We start from the raw sequence: 25,612 nt of genomic DNA on the forward strand, positions 1-25,612 counted from the left end.
TACAACTTGAAAAAAAGTCAGACAAGCAGTGAGAGGAAAAAAAAAACCTCAGTGTGAGCCAGTGGTAGGGGTAGAGTTCAGTAATCTGACAGCTTGTGGGAAGAAACTCTCTGAATCTGGAAGTTCATGCTCCTATAATGCTTACCAGAGGGAAGGGGAGAGAAAAGTGAGGAACTAGGATTATTGTTATCCTGAGTGATACTTTCAGCCTTCCTGAGACAGCGAGTTGCAAAAATGTGCACAAAAGAGGGGAGCTGTACCCCAATGATGGACTGGATTGACCTGATCACCCCCTATAACACCTTCCAGTCAGACAGCGAGCTGCTGCCAAACCACACTGTAATACCACACGTGAGCACACTCTCAACAGCACACCTGTAGAGCGTAGTAAGGACATCTGACGATAGATCAAACTTATTCTACTGTCTGAGGAAGTAAAGGTGCTGTTGTACCTTCTTTGATGAAATTTTCAATGCTTTATCCATACAAAATGGAGATTATAAGTAGACTTTAGAGAAGAGGTCAAATTCTGATATCGTCTACTTCTGCTTTCCTGTGTATAGATATCTCATCCTCAGAGCACCCCTTCACAGTCTTTCCTCACAGCCCTTCCTCCACCCCATCTTCACCCTTGCAGCAGCTCCCTGGCTCATTCCTCGACAAATGAACACATTGTCGTTTGAGATAAACACTGATTGAAAATGCCTAGGATTACTAAACCTCTAATGCAAAATCCATTTTACAAAACAAAGACACTGACATCATGATTTGTTAGTCTTTCTTGAACCTCTTTCAGCTTTAACTTCAAAATGCAGATACAGCAAATAACATTTCCTGATTGAAAGATATTTAAACTTCAATAAACTTCAATCTTTTGTCATAAATCACAGGTTTTTCTAATTTAAGAATCTTAACAAATAAGGAAAAAAACAATTAGCAAGATTTCCAGTTATAGTAAAACATACTTAATTGTAAATTACAAATTGTACATGGAAGTGGATTGAAATCTCTGGAAGTGTTGATAATTTGGTAGGAATGTTGTTTAGTTCATTGTTCAGCTTTATTTTTTTAGGAATAAGAAATGGCAGATGAAGTATAGTACAAAGCCAAATTCTAAACACCTCATCTTATTTCCTCATCAAACCATCTATGAGCTTTCACACCTGTGAAAGACGTATAACCTGCACAGCATGAATTGCTTTTTTATGTATCACAGTGTGTCTAGATGTTACAGTACATCCGGTTTTGTTTGAAGCAAGAACTTTCCTGACAGTCACCTAATCATTAAAATGGATTCCCTGCCAAAACTATTGCTATGCTTGATTACTTCCTTGAATAGTGTTCGCTGCAGTGGTGTGGGCTTGTGGTCATGTTGCCATTACCAGGCATGCTACACCAAAGAAAGATTCAATACATTATCCTAATAAGCTCCCTCACTGCATCGCACTTATTAGGGTCTGACCGAACTGTTGAAATCTGTTAGTGTACCTGAACTTCACTGACCTTTTCAATTACTCTGTGGTTTCCATCTCGAATTAACTTTAATTATAACCAAGAGTGTAAACAAGGAAAATATACCAACATCCTCAGATAAACACAGTGGATGGTACAATATTGCATGTGTTTGAAGTATAAATATTGGACTTTGAAAAGCATAATTAACAGAATTGCCACTAAACATTTAAGTTGTATTTTTAACAAGAAAATTATAGTAAATATTTTAGGTCTTATGTTTTAAATGACAGTTGTGTCATGTCATTTTAATATTGTAAAGCAAAAAAAATGAGATGCCTATAATGAGAACAGATTTACGAGCATTTCTTTTTATTTGATGTGCACTGATCTTTCAATAGCCTCAACAGACCTCTATTTGCCATTCAGCATTCCCAGATAGCGATTCCCCTTCTGCTACTTTTGGTAAGAAATCAATATCATCTCTTATTTGAGAATGACTATTCATAGCCTTTAAATGCACCGTGATGTTCTTTCAAAAAGAGAGACAAAAATGTGAAACGTTGCCTTACTGATTAATAAATGTCATCCCGTTTTAACAAACCCCAGTACCAGCGTATTGTGGACTGTTACTGCATCTCTGTGACATTAGCACAATGAAAGCAGGACTATGGAGGAACAGTACGAGCTTCCTAGAACTCTAATTAAAGCCATCTATTTCCTTCTGTTGAAAATCATCTTGTGTGTGCCTGCGAATGCCACCTTTAACCACTCTCTTGCTTATTAGGATCTCATTAGGACATACAGGTGCACGCCACCAATGGGTTTCTTGCACCTCCCACACATTAAGAATGTCAGATTATTAATTGCTAAACATGGGCCTCGATATTAACCTAATGCAAAATGCCACGTCCAGTCAATATATTCAAGTTATGCATTGTCTGGTCAGACCTCTATGGTATGCACACAGCTGCAATGTTGTAGAGAAACCAGAGTACTTCATTTGAAAGAAGAAATCCAATTAAGGACCAGGTGTCTCTATTCCTCTCCTTACAACAGGGAATTAGAGCACCACCTGATTTAAGGACCGAGAAGCTTCATACAATTTCTGTTAACCAACATGCAAAATGGAAGACATTTCATTGGGAGAAATACTAATAATTAACAAAAATCAAGAATGGAAAGCAACCTTACCATGTATGATGGTTATTTTAACCATGAACGTGTCTGCTCAACTGGGTGTTACTGTGCTTTGGGGGTACATGATTTCGGTGCTTTTGATCACATTATGTCATGTGCCTTTGCTATCGCTGGGGCAAAAGAAGCTAATAACCACATTATTTTTTTCTTTATTCTTTTCAATTTGCAAATTTTTTTTTTTTGCCCATGACTTGAGCCTGTTTAAAAGCCCATAAAGCAGAAAGGGTCCATGTGTCCACACACCAGTAGCGGGGACACTGTCCAGCACCTCTGCTCCACTTTGTCCTGGAGAGACCATCCACGTACAAGAGTCCTCTTTCACATCGGTTCCTCTCCCTCAGCAGGGCAAAACAGACGAGAGGAAGCCAAACATTTCATGTTCACAGAAACAGCAGGGCGATATTTAGTTTTAAAAATTGCCTTCTTAAGGGGAACAACACCCTTAACTGTTTTTAATTGCATGGTGCTTTGAAAACATTACAAAACTAAACAAAAGATTTGAGAAATAAGTGCCAAAACCAAACGCTGGACTGACATCAGAACCTTTGGCCCTTCCAGGGCTTCCATCAACATTTTTCATCCCTTCTGGAATTGCAAGTTATTTTCAACAGTATTATTTGGGTATATTTTGATTGTGATGTGCAGGTCCCTTCTGCAATATCCTTCTTGGCCTTGCCACAGTGGAAGGGCTAGTATTAAGAGTCAAATATTTTATTTCATGTGGTTCCAAATCTGAGCGCATAGCAGAAGAGATTTAAAAAACAAGCTACAAACTGTTGCAGCTGCCAAAAAAAAAAAAGCAATCTCATTCAACTGCATATCACACTTTCGAGTTTGTCTTGCAGCTGAAACTCAAAACGGTGAACGCAGCAACAGCCTTACTGTACCTGTTTCTTACCTGGCCTCAACCCTATCTTTGTGTGCGTAATGTGCAGCATTACTGTACATGTATTCAGGTGTAACTCTCTGCAGACAAATCCCAAGTTCACACCCTGGGGCCTGGCAGGGCTTTAAAAAGAGAAAGACATCAAAGACTTTCCAGCTGCTTCCTGCCAATTTCCCGATGGCATAATCTCAGTATTTCAATATACATTTCAATTATTAGGCATAGGCAATAATCAAACATCTGCATATTCTATACCTACAAACTCTTAAGCCTTTTTTAAAAGCAGAACTATTTTATATACTGTAATTAAACTCTGACCAGTTAGATTCAACCTTCTACTGTCATTTCATAGCAGAGAAGATGCTCGATGCCTTCAACTGCCCCAAACATCTGGAAATCAGGCTTTGAATAAGATGTGAATATCAACCAGAAAGAATCAAACTGATTTCATTAAAATAAAACTGTGCAGCAAACGCCATACAATCAGCAGACAACTGTTTCACTACAATATGGTTATAAGTAACTTTTATTCACTGTAAACACAAAAACAGAAAATGATAAACAAATTTAGTTACCATTTCATAAAGAAATACATAAAGCTATTTGGTGCAGAAAAAAAAACTTAACACTTTTATTTGTAGATATATTGAGAAATGTTTTATTTCTCATCATTCATCCAAAGTTTATATCACAAAAATAAATTATCCCAGCTGTCCCAGCTGTCCAAAGTCTGCCCAGTCACTCACGATGCAACCCTGAACTTAATTGTGCTGACAATTTAAAAAATAAAAAAACCTAACCTTCCTTATGTTAAGATGCTGTGATAGCATCAGTTCACAATAAGCATTTCTTTTGACAAAAGTAAATTCTGCAATGATTTTAACTATACACAAATGAAAAGGTAAAAAACAATAATACCACAGTTTTTACATTTTCATCTTGCGGTAGTTTCATATCATTTTTTTAAGATACGTAGTAATATACAGCTGCTTACTGTATTACAGTAATCTTCACTCTCCAACGTCAGGATGAGGTGTGTTTAATTCCCTTAGCATACAGTCATTCTCCAGTTTTCAGTCTTCGCTTACTGTACTCTAGTTTGACATGAAAGTCAAGGCAAAGCAAGAACCGCAATACACCGTGACCAGCAAAGTTAGTATTTCACCGTCGTACCGCACGATCACCAATAAGACAACAGGAGAGGTGGCCCTGCTCTTGCAAATCCGTAACTGCACGGTCCTACCCTCCCCAACCACATTTTTAGAAATATCTCCATCAGCCACAGAACTACTTCCAGTCCGGTTTTCAGAGTAAGTCTCATTGACCTACGTTTCAGGAAATGAACCAAAAAAATCACGACGGGCGAGCTGACGACGACGACGATCGACGTGCTCGGGAAGGTTTGAACGGGGTTACGCTCCGCGAGCTCCGAGTTTTCCTGCCGCTGTTCCGGGCTCAGTGACTCCCGGTCTCACTCGTTGTAAGGGGACAGCTTCAGCCGTGGCACAATGTTCATGGACTGAAGCTCCTGGAAGAGCAGCTTGCAGGCGTACGGGATGCGGAGAGAGGACACGTGGCACGAAGACTTGCAGTAATGACACCTGTCACGGGAACACAAGGGTGCATTACCTGGCAGGCTGAGAAACTCACACGGGCGCATCCGTCTCGCCTGTTCCAGGGACACGCTTGTTCTGTTCATTGCGATGACAGCGGAAACTTAACGTTTTAAGGAGAGAGGTTTTGAGAGGATTGTGCTAAAAGGATTTCGATGATTGCAACGGATGCTGTAATACGTGAATATAAACACTGAATACCTCTAACACTTAGGGGGTAAAATAATTCAGAAGTAACTTGTCTTTCAAGTGGTTGACGTCGATAACCCTGGTTGCTTTCAACAACTTCTGTTGGGCCAGATAGGCCAAACGACCTTCTCTCATTTGTAACCTTTTTATGTTCTTAGATGCACGGAAGAATTTAAGAATTCCCTTGCACTAAATTGGCGGTTGACTTCTGAAGACTTTGACAAATAAAAATTCTTTGAAGCATGAAAACTAAAAGCATTATAGTACTATACACAACTAGGACATGCTCTCCAGGATCTTTACCCCATAGGGAGACGGAGAATGAGAAAAATGTACCCCTAACAGAAAAAGCATCAATATGGACACCTACCACCCAGAATAGCCGAGCAATCCACACTGGCCACAGACGTCAACTTCGAAAGCATCACTGGATATCATCAGCCTTTCCAGAAGGAGCATGCTGGCTCCGTACCCAATCAGGCAGTCTCGCTCCATCTCTCCCAGACGCAAGCCACCATCTCTGGAACGCCCTTCCGTGGGCTGCCTGCGCAGACAAAACGGACAGGCAATGGACGACTGGCCACACCCCAGCAGAGCAGGCCAAGCAGCTGCCTGTCTGCGCTCCCAAACATCTACCCCTTTGCACCTTTACCTGGTAAGAACTGCTCTTGGACCCCGGGCCCTGGCGTGCATCTTGTCCAGAACCATGTGCTTCAGCTTCTGGTAGTAAACTGGACCGAAGTAAATATATGCTTCCAGAGGCTCTCTGAGGGAAACCAGAAAAAAAATATAGGCTTGTTAGTTCTCAACCCTGCATTACCATTAAGGAAACAAGATTTGTAGAAGTGCACCTGCATATTTCACATTGTATTTAAATACAAGTTTGCTATACAGAAATATTACTGTGTGAGCTTTATCATCATATATGGTACCCACTTTGAACTTGGACACTGTCAATAATCAATTTCCACCAAGAATGATCCATTACTCTTTCTCTCTATGCGCTGCATGGAAAATTACAGTACTCCAATGAATTATTAAATCATCTGCTTGTGAAATTTCTGATACACAGAATCTCATATGTACCATGATGACAACCTGTCCCACAGCGCTATGGACCAAGGACTGGGTATAAGAGGGCACCCCTGTGGTAGCATGGATAAAGACAGCGGTCTGTGCTTCGCTCTAATTTTCTGGACACTCCGTAGAGAAGGAAAAAACATTCTGCTCCTTACCCAGTGATGCCAGATGTCACATAATCTTTTCCCAAATAGTTATAGCCATAGCGGATAAGGTCCTCACAGACATCCTTTACTTTACTGCCACCAAAGGCTGTGCCGTAATGGAATCGACCATCCAGGACTCCAGCTTTCCCTGCCAGGAGCTCAATGAGTTTCCCGACCTGGGAATAGAATACGAATGAACTTTCATCCATTTTATTATGGACATGACAGAAGCCAGAAAGACACACAACATAATAACATTATAATAAAAAGCAGATAAAATTATAGTGGAACATCATATACAAGATACAACATTGAAGCCCATATACTGCAGATTCTCAAGGTGAAGCTCTATTTTAGTGCTAACGGCACGGCCCCCTTTGACATTAATAACTGTTTTGGATTTTATTTTGGCTTTGTTTCTGTTTATTTTAATGTTTGACGCTACCCATTACAGAATTGCCTGTCTATCTCTCTTCTCTTGCCTCTTAACCAGAATGTGTGGCACACTGAAGACCTCAGGGAGAAGTGCAGGGCATCTGTCTTGTGAGGGGGAGGTATAAAATCAGACCCCCACCTGGGATATAGAACTTTCCATCCCACCGCGCATCCTTGTCAAGTCAAAAGACTGGAGAAGACCTTACCGTCATACGGGACGGGTATCCGTGAGGATTCATGATGATGTCAGGACAGATTCCCGAATCGCAGAAAGGCATGTCTTCTTGGGGAACAATCAAGCCACACACACCTGTGCAAGAAGTGTTTGGTTTAAAAAAAAACATCGGACAACACTGGCGTATTACACCAAAAAAAATGACTAAACATATGCATTTCTTTTGTTTTTGTCTCGTGTACAGGGTCTACGAGGAAGAACTGATTCTTTTATCATTTAAAGGGGACTCTTGTGGAACTGGGACTATAATTGGGATTCCAATAATAATAATAATAATAATAATTGCTTACACTTATATAGCGCTTTTCTGGACACTCCACTCAAAGCGCTTTACAGGTAATGGGGACTCCCCTCCACCACCACCAATGTGCAGCATCCACCTGGGGCATCCAGCCATAGTGCCCCAGAACGCTCACCACACATCAGCTATCAGTGGGGAGGAGAGCAGAGCAATGTAGCCAATTCATAGAGGGGGATTATTAGGAGGCCATGATTAGTAAGGGCCAATTGGAAATTTGGCCAGGACACCGGGGTACACCCCTAGTCTTTTCGAGAAGAGCCCTGGGATTTTTAATGACCACAGAGAGTCAGGACCTCGGTTTTACGTCTCATCCGAAGGACGGCGCCTGTTTACAGTATAGTGTCCCCGTCACTATACTGGGGCATTAGGACCCACATGGACCACAGGGTGAGCGCCCCCTGCTGGCCCCACTAACACCTCTTCCAGCAGCAACCTTAGTTTTTCCCAGGAGGTCTCCCATCCAGGTACTGACCAGGCTCACACCTGCTTAGCTTCAGTGGGTTGCCAGTTGTGAGTTGCAGGGTGATATGGCTGCTGGCTACAATAAGGGATTTCTTTTTGCCTTCACGATGTCAATGCAGGAGACCGTGGTCATGGAGCTCTTCCCTGCTGCAGTCAGAAGTTGTGGTGGTGCTTCCACCACCATCATAATGACTAAGGTCTGGCCTTAAAAGGTGCTGGCTACAACACTGCTGCACATCTGCAATGACTAGCACAAGGTCTTAGAAGGGATGATACACCTGACCAAAACTGCTTTGAGATCTAAAACAAAAAAATATCTAGTCTGTAAAATCAGGATTTTACAAGTTCAGGATATCACTTAACTGCAGACAAAATGTCTTATAGGTTCTTTGTTGTAACAAATTACAAATTAAAATATTCTTTGCATAAGTAAATTATCTATGAGTGATAACCAGTCTGGAATATTTTCTTAAGATTTAAGTATCTTACATTCTAAGTTATGTACACTTTATGCTCTGTAAACTTATTACTTGTAACTACTTCTGTTAATAATTTTTAATGCTAAAAAATGCTTAAAAACTATGTCCCTTACAAATTCTAATCTCTTATGTTTTGCAATAATGCAAATGCATGGTAGAAAATATTTTAAAATGAAATTATGCAAAATGCATCTTATTTTTTTACCTGACTAGTTAGACATAGTTAAAATGAAATAACTTGATCATTTAAATTTTCTATACCAACAAAGACTTTATCCAAGAAAATATATTCTAATAATGTGCAGTGGTAACACAGTATACTAAACTGATCTTCTGATCTTTTAGTAGATTACAAAATAACATTTTTATCACAATAAAATAATAGTATACTAAAAGAGCCTGAAGAGATCTTCTGCAGTTACAGGAGTCCAAATGTTCAAGTGTTAGCACAAATGTTTGCCGAAGTCACTTTATTGCAAGCTTAAACCTGAACAAACACATTAAGACAATTTGCAAGTAAAAAAGGATGAGCAGGAAGTTTACGAAAGGTTTTAGCTGTGAAAGTGAAAGTGGGATAACAATTTCATGTCTTTTCTTTGTCGCTGACAGCTTAGTGCACAACTGCTTAGGAAAATAAATCTGAGGACCGACTCTACATTCTGAATGAGCTCTTCAAGGCCCAGAATATACAGAGGTTTACTCAGTTATTCCTCTTCCATGAAACACTTTTAATGGGTCAAGAATTTCCATATCATTACATGTAGAGACTGACATGAACACGAGTTTGTGTTTTATCTTAAATATGCACTTCAAACTGTTGTTTAAATATCAATGCTTTACAGAGCAGGCTTCCTGCGTCTCCGGAAAGAGGGTGAGAGTTTTGCCTTAAAACAAGAAGCAGTGATCAGTTATCTTCACAGGAGGGGCCTCAGACCAGCACAGGGATGTGCGACATAAACAACGGATGACGATAATTCTCTGTCTTTTAAAACACTTCCCAGTTTAAAAAAGAATTACTTTATAGCTTTTTGTTTAGCCAGTTAACAAAAGGAAACGCAATAAAAATGGACTGTAAAACAGAGGAACATAATGAGATTTTTGGCTGGTTTTTCAAATGCTAAAAAAAAAATACAGTCAACTTGGCCGATCCAAGATTTTCAGAGTGTGAAGAGGAGGGAGGAGGGGGGGGGGAATGCCAACCGTCAATCGGACAGTCTCCTTTTATGAAGGATAAAAAAAAAGGTTCCCATAGCAGACATCCACTGTGTTGTTTGTTTTGTGAGAAAGCGAATGATAAAAGAGCCATGAAATCGGCAGGGAAAGGCGGAACAACAGAGAAGAGCCTGAGCTCTCCATCACAGCCAGCTCCGCGCTGCGCCGACTGGGGAGACAATGGAACCCCCACAAGCCACCACACATCCAACACAGCTGTGTTGATCAGACAGAGGGGAAGCCAGTGACACAAGTAAATAATTAACTTATTCTGCTCTGCTGAGTGTGCTTACCAGACTAGTCATAGCTGAGAGAGTTTAATAAACGCTACACAAAAACCCTGTAAAACTAGCTGAACACACGAGTGACAAGTGATAGGAAAAACCTTTCTTTTTAATAACGCCTGAACCTGCCAGCTCAGATGCAGAACTGTACTCAGTCGTAGTCCACATTCTGCCGCAAAGCCTTCCTGGGCAGTGAAGCCACATCAAGACAACAGCCCGTGTGGTCATTACCTCCCATTACAACCTGCAAGGTACGACAGAATTAGTTCAACCAACTTTGACACGCATCTCCAGCGCAGCTCTGTACCCACACTGAAAAATCTTCTTTACAACTACAAAGCTAATACCACAAACGTGGTTATAAATGTAGATTTCCAATAAAGAATTTTGGTTATGCTCAGCATAATAATTTACAATTTAGTACCAAATTACCTCCTTCCTCAGGAAGAGTATTAAAAAGTTACTGGTGCACAGGAAGGAATGTATGGCACTTGTATGTACTATCATTCGCAACTGTTCTGTGCAAACATAAGAACAATGTTATCACTTTTACATGTGGAGTGGCATTAGGAAAAGTAAAATATGAGTGTTAATACCAAAAGCATTTAATTATTCACTGGGGGCACAGTATGTCACACCACTATGAAATCCTAAACTGAACGTATAAATGATAGGTAAGACCCACAAGTTATTTTTTTATTTTACCATGCACTAAAGCAAGCCACCAAACATTACGTGAAATTCATTCATTCATTACCGCAAGCTGCAGGGTAATGGTGACACTGGGTAAGTAAAGAACACAAAAAAAAAACTTTTAAACATCTATTTGGGTTTCAAAGATAATGAGCTACTTAAAATCTATACACCCTCAATCAATGAATTCTATTAGAAATACACTTCTGATGCACTGCTGCCTTCCATCAGTTTATGCCCTTCTATCCTCCAGAGCCATGCTTACAGTCAACTAACTCTCAACCGGCACCACGAGATTCTCCACACTGCTAGTCAGGGGAACATGAGACACACAATCTAAAGCTGGAGACGTCCCCTGTCGTACCAAGAAGGGCCAGACGCCGACCCTACTGGCCTCTTCTAGGTGTCACTCAAGCTCAGCTCTCAGTGTGATCCTCTGGAATAACGTGAACTGTGCAAATTAAGTCCAGCAAAGTCTGGAATATTTTCATTCCATCATATAAATACTGAAACAGAGGAAAACCTAGGTTAGAGAGATAAGAATTAGCAGCAATATTCTTAATTTCTTCACAATGGGACAGTAATGTTTCTTTCCAGAAGCAGGACAGGACACAGGCTGTCCAGCAACTATCGCAGTCCTTCCATTTTAAGTATGACTTAACTTAATTTCAGACAAACTATATCTAAAAATAAACGGTGAACTCCCATTTTATGCCACTTTGCGTCACAGTTTTGAACACACACCTCCACAATAACGCATGCAAAAGTTCTTAAGGCTTGTGACTAATGGCAATTTTCTGACCTCGTTTAGTTAAGCAAGTGATTAATGCACAGTGCCAGTTAGCTTTCTGATTAAAACATCACTTAGACTTTTGGGAGGCACTGAAAGACAATGAGGGTTGCACACAGCTTTCCCAGGGACTGTGGCATACTTAGATGTAATAAATTTGCATAGTCTGGAGCACACAAAGAACTGATTAATTGAAAAACAGCCCCAGAATGTTCGTGAGAGCGGCTATTGTAAAACAATCAGCATAAGAACTTGACTAAACACACAGACTGCAGAATCCTTAAAGCATCTCACAATCCACAGGGTTTACACAGCTATATAACCACTAACAAATTTTGCTTCAGCCTATAGCATACCATAAAATGCAAAACAGCTTTCCTTCTGTATTTAAATATGTAAATAGGGGTTAAAGAGTCAGGTTTTTCATTTCATGTCGGTGTCTATTCCTTGAATTACGGGTAAAAAATAGTTATAGAGCCACATGGTAATTTAGTCGGGCAGTTGAGCTTTAATTGTGAGCCCACCAGTGTGTTGATTAAGTCTTGGGGTGAGAAGCTATGCAGCATTATAATCTTACAGCACGGGGAATATCTGATTTCAGTATGATGTGACAACTACATCAGGAAAGATGGAATGTGTTTGCACATGTGAAAAGTTATCAAATACCTATAAAACATCCCACATGAAATCTGAGATAAACAGAAAAACTAGGAATTAAAGCCCATAGCTACTGAACTGATTTGAACTATTAGCCTGGTTTCAGCAGTCTGAGCTCCAAACCGAAACCGCCTCCGAGCAGCACCTTGGATAAAACTACCTTTCTGGCCGTGACGACTGCTGAATTTATCTCCAATTTCAGGTCTTCTGGTCTGTCGCAGGAGAATTTTGATCAAGAAGGCATCGTCGGCGTTGGATGAAATCATCACTTTTTCAATGTAGGAGTCGGTGGAGCCTTTGTACCTGACAGAAGGAGAGGAGCCCGTAAGCTTAGCGTTGGCCTTGCAGCGTACAGTGGGGAAAAGCTTCACAAGGCAAACGGTGAGCTATTTATAGTGGACAAGAACAGGAAGTGGAAAAAGTAAAAAAAAGCAATGTTCATAAAATCAGCTGGCAGATTTGGGGTACAAACGTACGTGACGGGCACATCCCTGAACTGTGGCTGCTGGGGCTGGGTTGAGCCCTCCAGTGGAGTCTGGGTAATGGTAGGCATGGACTTGTTCACCAGCACTTGCTTGTTCTCCACCTTCTCCCCTGCAGGGGAAATGTGCAGGATTCAACAGGAATAAAGGGCATAAGGATGGTTACGAACAAGAGGAGGCCAGGTGGCCTGTCTAGCCTGTTTTTCGTATTTACTAGCTAATTGATCCAAGAAAACTATCCATTTTCCTGACCGCAAAATTAGCAGCTCTAATGACATGGCTGGGAACTTGTTCCATACTTCCACAACCCATTGTGAAAGGAAATGCCTCCTATTCTAGGTTTTAGGATTTACTGATACAAAATGAACGGCAGCCTTTAAATAAGCTGTAGAATTGACAAACCTGAACTCATCTTGCTACCCAAGGGGCAAAAAACATTTTTAGTTCGTTTTTCAAAACCCTGCTCAAAGTCGGCATCTCACACGTTACTCACGACGCCAGTCATAGACAATATATAAAGGGCATTTCTGACGTTAATCCAACAAAAGTCCTGGCTTCTCTAAATCAAAGACAGGAGGAAGGATGTTTAATGAGACTGATAACTGTGAACTGCTCAGTCGTTCCTCTCCTGTATAGACGTATTTGACTTCTGTAGTCACTGCTTCACCCACACCGACCTGGGGAGCAGATGCCATCAGCATCGAGAATCTCATGTCTCCAGATGGGTTTTCTTGTAGCTGCGTCCAACATTGGTCCCATGACCTTATCAAAGGTCTGGTTGGTGTACCTCTTCAGAGTACACTTTGCGTTTTTGTACACCAGGCATCTTCCAAAGCCTGAAAATCGACAGGAACAAAAGGGGAGGAAACAAGCTGAAAAATTTGTTCAAAACGGCATTTGGGAATTTGTAAGCTACGTGCCCCAGCAAATGACTGCAATTGTCCCTTTCAAAAATCTTTCCCTGCGTCAACGGCCCTAACGGAATCTGAACCGGGTGCGTTTCTCACCTCTGTCCAAAGAGGCCTTGTTTAAGACGAGGGCGTCCTCAATGTCGTAGCCACTGTAGCTCATCACTGCCACTGTTGCGTTCTGTCCCGCAGGCAGTTTCTCAAAATCAATCAGCTCGATGGTTTTAGTCTTCACCATGGGCTTCTGCGGATAGGCCAGGAGGTACATGAGTGTATCGATCCTGTTCCTCTGGTTGTAGCCAATTGTTCCTGAGGAAAATGAATGATACAATTTATAACGAGACAGCTTATTACTCAATTAGGTAATTACTAAATCGCTTTCCTCACACAAAAGGAATAAACACTATGAAGTGATTATTTTTAATAACACACGCAGGCACTTTTTTAAATAGCACAGCCATCAGTGTTTGACACAGAATGGATACCCAGAGATAATAACTTCTATTTTAAAGAACTCAATGCCACTACTTAATTCCCATGCCAGAAAACACCCCAGGGATTCTCAAAGAAACTGGCGTGCTGAGAGAGGGTGTCATGGAAGTCAAGATGAGTGAACTAGTGCTTGTCTGAGAGCCAAAGAATTGTTTACAGAGTAACAGAAACTGTACACTGTCCCACTTTTTGTTAAATCGTGTTTGGAGAGCATCAGAGCATCATAATATTGCCACTCGCTCCATTCTAGTTTATCCTTATAATAGTTTAAAATGTAATTTTGATTGCTGATTTAGAAGCCCCCCAAAAATTTTTCAAACTGCATATCACAGAAAAAAGCATTTCTGTCCAAAAAAAAAAAGAAGGTAAAAAACTGATGTGATGAATGGCAAAGCATGCGGGAGAAAAAAAATTCACAACAACACTTTCTTTGTGTGGAACTCCTCCCCTTTCATATGTCAAACGTAACAACGAAACCACTTCAGTGAAGTAACTATGCACCACAGTCGTGGCACAAGTGCTCTTTAACTGCCTGGCAACTCGTGCATGATTTGGAAAATGCCAAGCAGGCTCCTTATCACAGTCAGTAAGCCAGACCCATCTCAGCTCCCAGAGGATATTACTCCCATGTGACAAAACTACCCTGCAGTCTGGTCCAGCAGGACAGTCAAGACTGGCAGAAGCCCCAGAGTGCAAGGCAGGGATTGCTCAACCAGGACAGAAGAGCAACTGCATTAAATACAGGTACAGTATGGACCCACTGGGTCCTTATTACAGCATAACACTATCCAAGAGAGCAGCCCATCACTACAAATAAATGCAAGCAAAATATATACAGAAATCAAAATTGAAATAAAAGCACGAAAAACAAAGAATAAGGGCAACTGCCAAACGGAATCTTTAAATCTTGATTACTTGTTTAGAAATGTCATTTCAAATTGGGTGGTGTTGTACCTTCAAAAACAGCAGCTGCCTGTCACAACCTCACAGCTTTGAGATCCTCGGGAATGAACGGAGGATATCAATATCAATACAAGTCATTCTTCAAAAAAGGAGGTGATGGACAGAAAAAACTTTGGACAGAACTTGATAAATGCATTATAATATTTTGTTCAGTGTAGGTTTTTAGGACTCCTGGGAAGTAGCTTATGTCAGGGCATCTAAAATATTCAGTCAGACAGCTTCAGTTCCTAAAGGCTGTGACATTGGTCTGCTGTTATTGCTTTGCAATCAGATTACGAAAATAGTGCCCCAGCAATAGCCAGGTTCGCAAACGTGCAGCCCTGCCTACACAAAAACGGGACGAACGTAGTCCCAGTCGCTTCATGTTGCTGGAATGAGGGCGATACCCTCTTGGGAATGTTAGCTGTGACGTGGGGAGGCTGGTTTCCAGGGAACTCTCTGTCTAAATTCCCAGTCTATGCAGCTGAATACACTGACCTCTGAAAACGCGGACAATGAATTGCTAATGACACTCCAAAAAAAAAAAAAAAGAGGGGGGAAACACAAATAGGCCTTCGCACACACAACTACAAAAGAAGCCTGCGCAGTTCCTGGGGCTGATACCCAGTCTGCACACACGGACGCTGCTGCTGCCCTGTGTGTGTGTGGCAACAAACTGAGCACCATGAATACGGTCAATCCTGCTTTACACACCGTTTGTGAAAGGATGCTTCTTCAGGGCACCCATCTTCAAAAGAGAGCTTCGGCAGCCTGTTGCCCATGTTTAACAATCGGGGCCCTGCTCGACCAGGAAATGAGGGCTAAAACACACTTCTGTAACCATACATTCACCTTGCTTGGCCAGGTGGAGCAAAACCGTTTTTTTTTTTTTTTACAGTCTTCTGAGTGAAGGACAAATGGATTAAACAAAAACGAAAAAGGTTCTAAAACCAGTCTCACCCATAGCTTGCTTCCCCATAGCACACTGGTATGTGTTTCTGGGGGACTGATTATGATGGGGGTATGGAATAAGACCTGCACACACTCCCAGGAGGGTGAAGGGCTCAATTTCCAGATGTGTGGTATCTCTGGGAAAGAAAAAGAGGTACAAGTACTATTAATCGTGCTAGTAAAAAAAACAAACCAGCACAAACCCTGATAAGGATAATTGTTAATAGTACAGAAAACATGATTTGAATATCAGGGAAATGGTATCTAAAATACTACATAAGAACAACAATCCTTCCTGCCGCTTATGGATCTGAATGCATGCAGATTCAGATCTAAATTTAAGAGGAACTTTGACTTGAAGCACAAACTAAGTGATGAATTTCACAGTGATTATAAAAATTTATTCTTTCAAACAGACCATAAAAACTCACATATTTCAGTACATGGTGGTGATGCATTTGGAAGAATTTGAAAAAAATTACTGACTTTGCTTATACCTGATAAGAAGAGATGTGAAATCCTACTAAGGAAAAAAAGTAACATTGAAAAACAGAAGGTTCTAAAATTAAACACATAAAAATGAAATCAACACACCCAGCATGGGGTGAATGTACAACACAATCGCTTTGAAAGGCAACAACATACTCTTAAATAATCTCAATCAGATCTGATCACAGGGGTGTCAGAAACCTGCACCTAAGTAAGAATGTGCATGGCTGCATGTTTCATTTCACAAGAAAAAATACTGAATCCATAATAATATCAGTGACATCACTGACAAAACAAAGACCATACACAGAAAACAGGACCAATTCTGGTTTTCATGTAAAATACTCACTTGTTGATCATATGTTCATAAAGTGCTATGCTGCAGTCATTCTCCTCATTCACATCAAGATACTCCACCAAGCTCTCGTGAAGAAAGTCTTCAAAATTCCTGTTTGACAACCCACAAAAATGTTGACTTTAAAATACGAGGTTATATTGAACATAATTTGTTTCAGTTTTTAAAGGTGTGTTGTATACTATTCAATTAGCACAACAACTTCCAGGAAGAAATGAGAGGTGTTGTAACATTGAAACAAAGCAAATTACACTCATGTTCAATATCAACAGTATACCAACAGAAAATCACATTCTGTAAGGTATAGTATATTATCCGTCAAATACAATGTTATTACACTCATGTTTTCTGGTGCTAAAATAGCCATTGATAATGGAACAAGCAAAAAACAATAAAAGGATACAAACTGAGTGCATCAGGAGAGCCTTTTCAACGTCTGAGGAAGCGTGAATGGGTTTCTACCTGTATCCTTGGGCTAGCTCTTCGATGTGTTTGTTTTTCACAGCAGGCATTCCTTTCTTCACAATGATGTAGGGCCTGGTAAGGGCAAAACACACAAAAAAGAATGAGACGATGGAGATACAGCGCACACCAGATCAAGTACAGTCTGAACCAGCTGTTAAAAAACGAACAAGCGTTGTGTGAAATGCCCTTCAGCTAACCCTTCCCTAGTGATCAGGTATAGTGGGGGGCGCTGCCCTGCGTGGGACTAGTGGGCAGGGCCCGGGACCCGTATCTGGCAGGTTGCAGGTTCAAACCCCAGGTGCTGTATCCTTAGCTGAAGCGCTTCACTCGGTATCACTCCAGTAAACACCTCCAGCTGCATGAGCGAGTACAAACGCCAGCCAGTCTGGGCAAAAGGGTCAGCCAGATAAACGCCAACAACCCGTCGGTTGTTGGAAACTTCAGAACACGAACGGCCAACGTGGAGGGGAGGGCGTTCTCGCCCCATTATCATGGTGATCCCGCATCCCAGCACGCACCACTTACTGTCCCCAAGAGGAAACGGGATCACAAAGGGCGGCATGCAGGAAGCAGACATCAAGAGCAGCTCGGGGAGAGTGCAGGGAACAAACACACGACACTTGGCCGCCCCAAGCTGAGCAAGTCCGGCTGATTGTTCAGGGACTAATGAGCACCTCTTAACAGCTCTGGCTGCACACCTGAACAATGCCCTGCGCAGGAATAATTGGAAACCGAGTCTTGTCAACTTGCTACGGAAACGTGCATCACTCATTATGGGGGACAATGCACCCACCCTGAAAGGGACAGTCTTCCTTTAACGCCCTGAGGACTGTTTACACAAAGCAGGAGAGAAAGGGCCTGCTCTTACCCAACGAGGCACGCGGCCACAAAAACAAAACAGCAGTAACGTTTCTTCAGATGTGCCTTTACAGTGGAGAAGATGCATCAACTGGAATTTTCGTCTTCTAGTTTACTGAGAAACTGCTTTTTCGTTCAGATTCTCTGGGGCAGCAGAGGGTGCAAAGATTCCTGAACCAGTCCCTCTCCTCGGCTGTCCTCACCTGCACAGCCGTCCCCCGTCGGAAGAGATGTAGACGCAACGGTCAGTCAGGTTTGTGGAGATGGACACGAACTCGTTAATGAACCCAGCACGCCTCATCAAGCGGAAGGTATTCACCAGCTTCTGGTGATCTCTGATTACTCCCAGGATGTTACCTATAACAGGGAGATCTGGTTGTTGAAAAGTACCAACTTTGGAAAAATTGAAACAAAATCTTACCACTTACAATTGCCAACAAAAAGGTTTTGTGGTTTGCATTAATCTATAAGGATCCAAAACACATTCCTTAACAATAATTTGTACAACTAAGGGGATTTTCCCCAAAATGCTGATTTTTTATTTTCTGTGCAAGGAACAAAGTGGTTGATGTTATATCTCACTTAACTAGAATGAATAAATCGACAAAAAGAGACAGCAAACAGATGTTAGCAGGCAACGTTTAAATGAAGGTGAACAAATAAAAAATACCAAATACCTATGGAAAAAGTTTAAGCTAAGAAAAAATATCCCTGAGAGTCAACCCGAAAAACATTTGTTCCAATTGGCGGTCTCATGGTCTAAATGTGGGAATTTAAGGACAAGGAAAGATCAGTGTGAAGCTTGACAGATACTGAAAAGCAGGTCTGACACATCTACACCTAGTGCACAGTTTCTCAATTAACATCTTCAAAGCACTGATTCAATTTTCAAAATAAGGGGTAAAAATAAATCTACTAAACCGATTTTAAGAGTAAAACATTTTTTTAAAATTTACCACTTCAAAATCACTTAGTAAAACCTGGTGCGACTCACTTGTCTTTAAAATGGACACACACATGTGATTTTATGGAACACACCTTACCTTGCCCATGAATCATTTTTAGGTTTTTAGTATAGCTTTGCCAAATAACAGACATGCTGTATGTTAAACATTAAGTGCTTTGAAGAGAGTTAACAGCTCTCAGTTAATATAACAGCACTTGAAAATATTTTTGCTGCCTAAGTCAGAACTATTCTAATCTGGGCTGTGCGATCTTTCATTTAGGAACAGTGAACAGTTTACAGCTTTTCCTTGAAGACCGGCTAGATAATTTTCTTCTTCAAGCTCCATTAATGCTTTACAGTGGGACTCATTAAGAGATGTGTAATAAACATGATCTGGTCAATGGACATTACCATTGAGGAAGACTAGGAACACACTGGGGTAAGACAGTTCTTCTCCACACAGCAGGTTTACATCTTCCACTCCGAGGTTAAAGGCTAATTTGATAATTGGCCCATCTTCCATGTCTGTTGTGATGTGCGTCATCAAGGCCAGGTTTTTAACCAGACCGCAGGCCTAAGAACCAGAAAATAACTGATGGTTACTTAACAGTTACCATTTCACTTAAAAGATAAGCACACCACAACCATTTAACTACTTGAATGCAAATCCAGAAACAGGCAAGCAGTTGTCAAGATTAAACATTCGTCCTTTAATCATTTTCATTTGCTGCGGCCCTTTGAGGTCGTTACCTCTCCTTCAGGGGTGTCCGAGGGACACAGCATCCCCCACTGCGATGGCTGCAGGGAGCGAGGGCCGCTGACCTTCCTGGTCTTCTCAAACTGCGAGGAGATCCTGGTCATCATGCCCAGCGCCGAGATGTAGGACAACCGCGACAGCACCTGGGTAACTCCCTGACGATCCATCTTGAACCTCTTCAGCGACCAGTTACCCTGCCGAAACAACAAAAAAAAAAAAGCAGAAATGGAAAGTGTCAGGCTATATGCATGTACATATATAATGCTGTCCATTATGGTCCAACGTCAATTAAGATCTATTTAAAACCCATAAATCAGTCACCCTGAATCTTCATAAGAGGAGATTATGCTAGTATTTCCATTTACTTAAATGATTCCCTAAGCGGTATGGCTTTCTGTGGAGGTAAATGGAGTCTGGAAGTATGATAACTGATGTTTCCTCCACAGGGCCATGGTACTGCTGATAGCATCTGTCAATAACCACTGTAAGTGGTCCGTTTCCCCTTATAGGAACACAACCCAAATTGTTTGCCTTTAAGACTGCTTGTGATGCTTGTCGTGTGCTGACCCCATGTGTCCTGCAGGGCTCCAGGGATCTGTCACCAAATCCAAAAGAACAGTCTGATCCTTGTCAGGCAGTGCTTTGCTGCATGACACAGTGAAGGAACTCACGGTGGAGATGGCGTTAACCAGGCCATTGGTGATCTGGTCCTGTCGCATGTGCTTCACCACATCAAACTGTGCCGCTCTCTGCTTTGGGATGATCTGGTCTGAAATCTTCTTCAGCTCAGAGTTAAACTTCTTGAACAAGTCTTCAAACAAAAGGGACAGGAGCTGCAAAGATGCACAGATGCATGCCTTTTCTTGTAAAGAAAGTAAATATATCTTGCAGATGACAAAATTCCCCAACACAAAATGAAAATAAAGCTATATGTTAATCATCTAAAGTATAACACCAGTCAGGTAGAAGCACAAAGCCACAGGGAAACTTAAAACCATTTAAAAAAGAATGGAAGGGGAAATATGCAAGGGAGATGGACAAGGAGTTGAGACCCAATGAGAAACCAAGGGGAAAAAATATTGTATGATTAAATGATTATATGATATCATTAATAAATTGTATCTATAAGAAACAAATACAAGTCATAGAACCTACTGCATTAACAGGAGTAAAATTACATAGTAATGATTTGTCCAACTTCATCTGACGTCTCAAGAAGGTTTCACAGTCGAAACGTTCCATCTTTCCTTTTCGTTTTCAGTGTGGAAGAATCTTTTACTTGCTCCTTTGCAGCCTATGCATGCTGATGCAGCTCCCTACTTGAATTTATTCATCTGGTTGACACTTTTATTCAAAGTGACTTACATCCTAAGCCAAGGTGCAAACGGTGCAGATAGCAGCTGAGAACTGAAACATGATGATGAGTGCAACATCGGTGGACAACTGACATTCTGAAGAGACAACAAAGCTGAAAAAGGAAGAGGAACTGCAACACTATACTGCAATTGAGCATTTAAGCTCAGGAAAACCCAGCTAAATCTTGGATTTTGTAAAGGATAGACTTACACAAAAAAACTTTCAAAGAGCCTAATATTAGAAATACGCTACCAACCACCAAGTTAGGATGTCAATTGAGAAACAACGAAAATAAGGAATAGACTGGTCAAGGAAGAAGTAGTTATGATGGGAGACTTTAATTTTTCACACACAGACTGGGAAAAAAATAACAGAGATATCAGAAAAGAAAACTCAATTTGATCGAGTGTTTTCAAACAAAACAAGGTGAAGACAGAGGTTTCAGAGGACCATCAGTAAACTGTAAAAGTAATATGCTGTTAGGTAAAGTTCCTCTCATTCAAAAAAAGAGCTGAACTGTACCAGGAGTTGTGGTGCTTCACTTCAGAGGCCTCTGGAATTCAGTCTAGAAATCTCCATTTCTATTGTAGCGAACCACCTAAATTCCTCGTATTTTATCATGTCTCTGATTTGGCCAGCCCATCACCTGTAGTTCCATACAGAAGATGACCAAAATATATTCTCCTTGTATGCTGAAATAAACTTGGAAGGCCATTGCTTGAGAGAATACTAAATTCTGTATAGTTTAAAACTTCCAGTACTAGACTAACCTTTTTCTTTATAATCAGAAGATATTGTGCTTATAGCACAGGACGAATTCACCCCTAGAGTAAGCAAATCAATGACTAAAAAGCAGTGTACCAACTATCTCATAAATAAATAAAAAAATGTGGAAAAACAAGCACTCTAAGAAATGATTTAAAAAACAATCCAGTTACAGAAAACTAGGATAATGGTTTCTAAGCTCAAGTAAAGTAAATTAGAGTGAAATCAGTCTGGCTAAAGACAGTTCTGTATTTAATAATAACATAGAAAACGCAGAAGGGTTACAGGTACCAGAAACATGACTAAACTGCATGACTTGACAGCTCTCCACCAATTGTACTACAGAAAACAAGAAATGTTATTCATGGGCCATTAGCAAAACTTTTCTGTCACTCAAAATGGGGGCTCATATTAACCGAAGGGAAAATTTCCTAATTTAGCACCCATCTATGATAAAATTGAATGTATAGACCAATACGTCATCTTCTATTATATGTAAGGTCATGGAAAAGACAATTAGAACTACAGGATCATCAGCTCATCCAAAGGATACTAAGGGATAATCAGCACTAATTTACAGGTCTTGCTTATCTAATGTTTTAGAGATCAAAGAACCACACCAATAATGGATATAAACAAAGTCTATGATATGGTATATAACCATTTTCAGAAGGCTTTTGATGAAGCTCCTAGTAAATTGTATCAAATTGCAGGCAGTATGCATTTAGGGAAATGGATGTATTTGAACTACAAACTGATTAATGGATAGAAAATAATACTCCGATTAGAGTGATGTAATCAGAGTACCACCAGGATCTGTATTAGTTTTATAAACTATAAGACGGGAATCACCAATCTTGTAGAAACTACAGATATAGCCATAAAAAGGACACACTTGGGACTAGGTATGGAAAGACAGGCATTAAGTCTATTGAAACAAGGGCTTCCACACAAGTGTGGCTCATGCATGCATTAAGTAAACAATGTCCCAGCATGCTCAGAGTCATGTATAAAAATGCTGGAAGGCGTGGCTGACTATCATTAAGGCCAGCATGGCTGTAAGAGAAGACCTCAATGACTGAATGAAGGGTTACTGCTGTGGTGCACTTGGCTCAGTGATCAAGACTTCTTGATGTTTCAAGCTCAGGCAATGGACTACTGAGCAGAGTACAAATGAGATCTGGTCAATGAATCGCCCTTCACCGTGTACTTGTCAAATGGGCATGTGGTGCCAACCTGAAGATCTCTACAGCCCGGAGTGCTTAGAGAGCAACCCAGAGGAAAGGCTCAGGTGGTTCCGTATTGCTGTGGGACACATTGCTGGCATGGTTTGGGTGCACTCTTTTCCTTAAAGGTTAAGGTTAATGGTACTCAGTATTACGTTATCAGCATTATTATTAGTACTTAATATTACTGAGTGATCATCTTCTTCCCTTGTTGCAGCATTTCTTTCCTCTTGGGAGGGTGTCTTCCAAGAGAATAAGGCTCCCTCCCACAGAGCAAAGAGTGGCTGTCCCGTGGTCAGATGTATATGACACTGAGGTTATCCATATGTCATGGCCTTCTCAGTCACCAACTTGTACATTTATCAGGTATTTTGGAACTCCACTGACCGGGCGTGAGCTGATAAGACTTTCTCGTGGAAGAATGGTACCGCTTCCATCCCGCAGAGCTCCAGACACTGGTGGACTCTGCCACGGCACACACAAGCTGAACTGGCCCAACGCCCTATTGAGAGTCTTTACGTTGGTGTTTCTATTTCATTGTCCACTATGAGTACAAAATGAGTAAACAGGTCTTTATGTTCTTTACACTGTCTAGGCAATGTGGAGGGAGCAAGAAAAGGATAAACAATATTGAGATACACAGCTGAAAGTGTTGAATGTACTTTAGGCCACATTTAGAATACTGTGTACAACTTACATGTCAAAAATTGTTGGGGGTTTTTTTTTGGGGGGGGGGGGTGTTGCTATACTGTAATCAATCCAAAGAAGATTGACCATGTACATTCCTGGGATTAAAGGAACGTTCTTTACCACCAGGCTAAAAGAATAATCTTTTAATTAGAAGACTTTAATTTTAATTCAGAAGACTGAAGACATATATTTAGAGGTCGCAGAGAGACACAAACCAGAAGACACTCTTGGAAGCTAAGGGGAACTTCATTTAAAATGAGAACAGGAAATACTTAAAGTTGATTTATGAGGTAAAATAAGGGAGAAGTGGTGTTCAATCACAATACCTACTCCTGCTCTCCTGATTGCACGCCCTCCACACCACAGCCTAGGTCAAACTTTTGTTTATGAATTTAACTAAAAGGGAAATGTCAGAACAGTCCATTTCGTGTAAATTCCCGCAGATGAGATTACGGAAATCATTCATCGGATGACTGTTACCTATAACAGATGAAATTTTACCAGCAAAAAGCTGAACTACAACCGCTCCTTACCTTTGAAAAAAGGAAACCTTGCACTGATCCCTCTGACACAGTACTTATATATATAGACATACACAATCGTTACTGATTCACTCTAATAATACTAAAACTATACCGCTTTTTGATAATGCTGAATGCTTTCTATCCCTTTGTTCTCTACACTTTTGCAATAAGCAAATATTTAATAAAAAGGGATGGAAAGTTAATGATAACATTCATTTTCTCTCTTTACCCAGTGCCTACTTCAAGCCAGAAATGCCTGCCACCGAACACAAAATCGCTTCCTGACAGCCCAATCAATAGCATTTACATACATCAAAATAAGCGGCAGGAAAATTAATAAAGAAATTAAGCTTCTGCAATACAGTTGCGCCAATTAGTTGAATGTCAGGGAATTCTAATTAGAGCGCCTTGAGATTGCGGTTTTTAGCATTTAAGCCTATTGAGAGTGCCCAAAGTCTCCTTTTCAGAAGTGAGCCGGTTTTGGGAAATTAAAAGACTTTAGGCAGCTGTAATTACATTATCAGAGCAGGGCGGGGATTAGACAATCTCTGAAGTCAAGGCGGCATTCTTTTGTCATGTGGTGGAAATCCCCCGCTTTCCAGGGTGTAGGATTTTGGTAGCGTTCCATATCTCACACTGACAAAAGGAGCTGCATTTGGAATATGTAAAAAACACAACACAATAGGAAAACGCTCCTGAAATAATGAATACATCAATAGATGGCTAAAACAAAGGGGCAGGTGAGAGATTAAGCCAGGAAAAAAAAACGGGGTTTTGCTAACACCTCCATTGGCATCACTTTCTGATCAGTTCTCAAGTGGAGAAATAAAACGATATGGAAGGAGGCCCACACTGAAGCAGGCCTGGTGTCTGATTACAGCTCTATTATCTCAAGGTGAGACGCATTCAGATCCTCCCCTCCTGCCCCTTGGGGTGTGAAATTAGTACAGATTGTTCCTGCATTGTTTTCCGTATTAAAATAAACAGTGCTTTTCAATCCGTCTTTTTTTCTCTTTAAGAGACAAACAGCTTCTCCCACGAGGAGGAGGCTTTACTCAGTGATGGGATTACCCGATTCGAGGGTGCCTGAAAAGGCTGTCCATTTAGCTACTGAGCAAACTGCTAGCCATTTTAAGACGCATATTATAGCCAGTTGTGAGACAGTGAAAACGGGCCCCTTTTGTCTTTATATATTTTAATCCTGCAGAATTAAACACCGTCAATCATACTTAAATTAATTAGGAACAGCAGGAAAAAACAGTCAGACAGTGATCCAAATGGCTTTTTATCTA

At 40.8% G+C, this 25,612-nt stretch overlaps 1 protein-coding gene across 1 annotated transcript in view; it reads right to left on the reverse strand.

Moving 5' to 3' along the window:
- Positions 1-4,035: 4,035 nt before the first annotated feature.
- The window catches only part of polr3b (polymerase (RNA) III (DNA directed) polypeptide B), a 37,303-nt gene continuing 15,726 nt past the window's right edge, over positions 4,036-25,612 (reverse strand). The window contains exons 13-28 of the mRNA XM_088645871.1: positions 20,431-20,592; positions 19,753-19,953; positions 19,414-19,576; positions 18,260-18,413; positions 17,196-17,270; positions 16,728-16,826; positions 15,899-16,026; positions 13,604-13,813; positions 13,274-13,432; positions 12,591-12,708; positions 12,275-12,417; positions 7,208-7,311; positions 6,576-6,742; positions 5,993-6,106; positions 5,711-5,884; positions 4,036-5,139 (exon numbers count right to left, since the gene is read on the reverse strand). Coding sequence (XP_088501997.1) covers positions 5,010-5,139; positions 5,711-5,884; positions 5,993-6,106; positions 6,576-6,742; positions 7,208-7,311; positions 12,275-12,417; positions 12,591-12,708; positions 13,274-13,432; positions 13,604-13,813; positions 15,899-16,026; positions 16,728-16,826; positions 17,196-17,270; positions 18,260-18,413; positions 19,414-19,576; positions 19,753-19,953; positions 20,431-20,592 — 2,301 coding nt within the window. The 3' untranslated portion in view covers positions 4,036-5,009. The remainder of the gene's footprint in view (positions 5,140-5,710; positions 5,885-5,992; positions 6,107-6,575; positions 6,743-7,207; positions 7,312-12,274; positions 12,418-12,590; positions 12,709-13,273; positions 13,433-13,603; positions 13,814-15,898; positions 16,027-16,727; positions 16,827-17,195; positions 17,271-18,259; positions 18,414-19,413; positions 19,577-19,752; positions 19,954-20,430; positions 20,593-25,612) is intronic.

Source organism: Lepisosteus platostomus, chromosome 9 (genome assembly GCF_059453375.1).
Source record: "Lepisosteus platostomus isolate fLepPlt1 chromosome 9, fLepPlt1.hap1, whole genome shotgun sequence".
Lineage (NCBI taxonomy): Eukaryota > Metazoa > Chordata > Actinopteri > Semionotiformes > Lepisosteidae > Lepisosteus > Lepisosteus platostomus.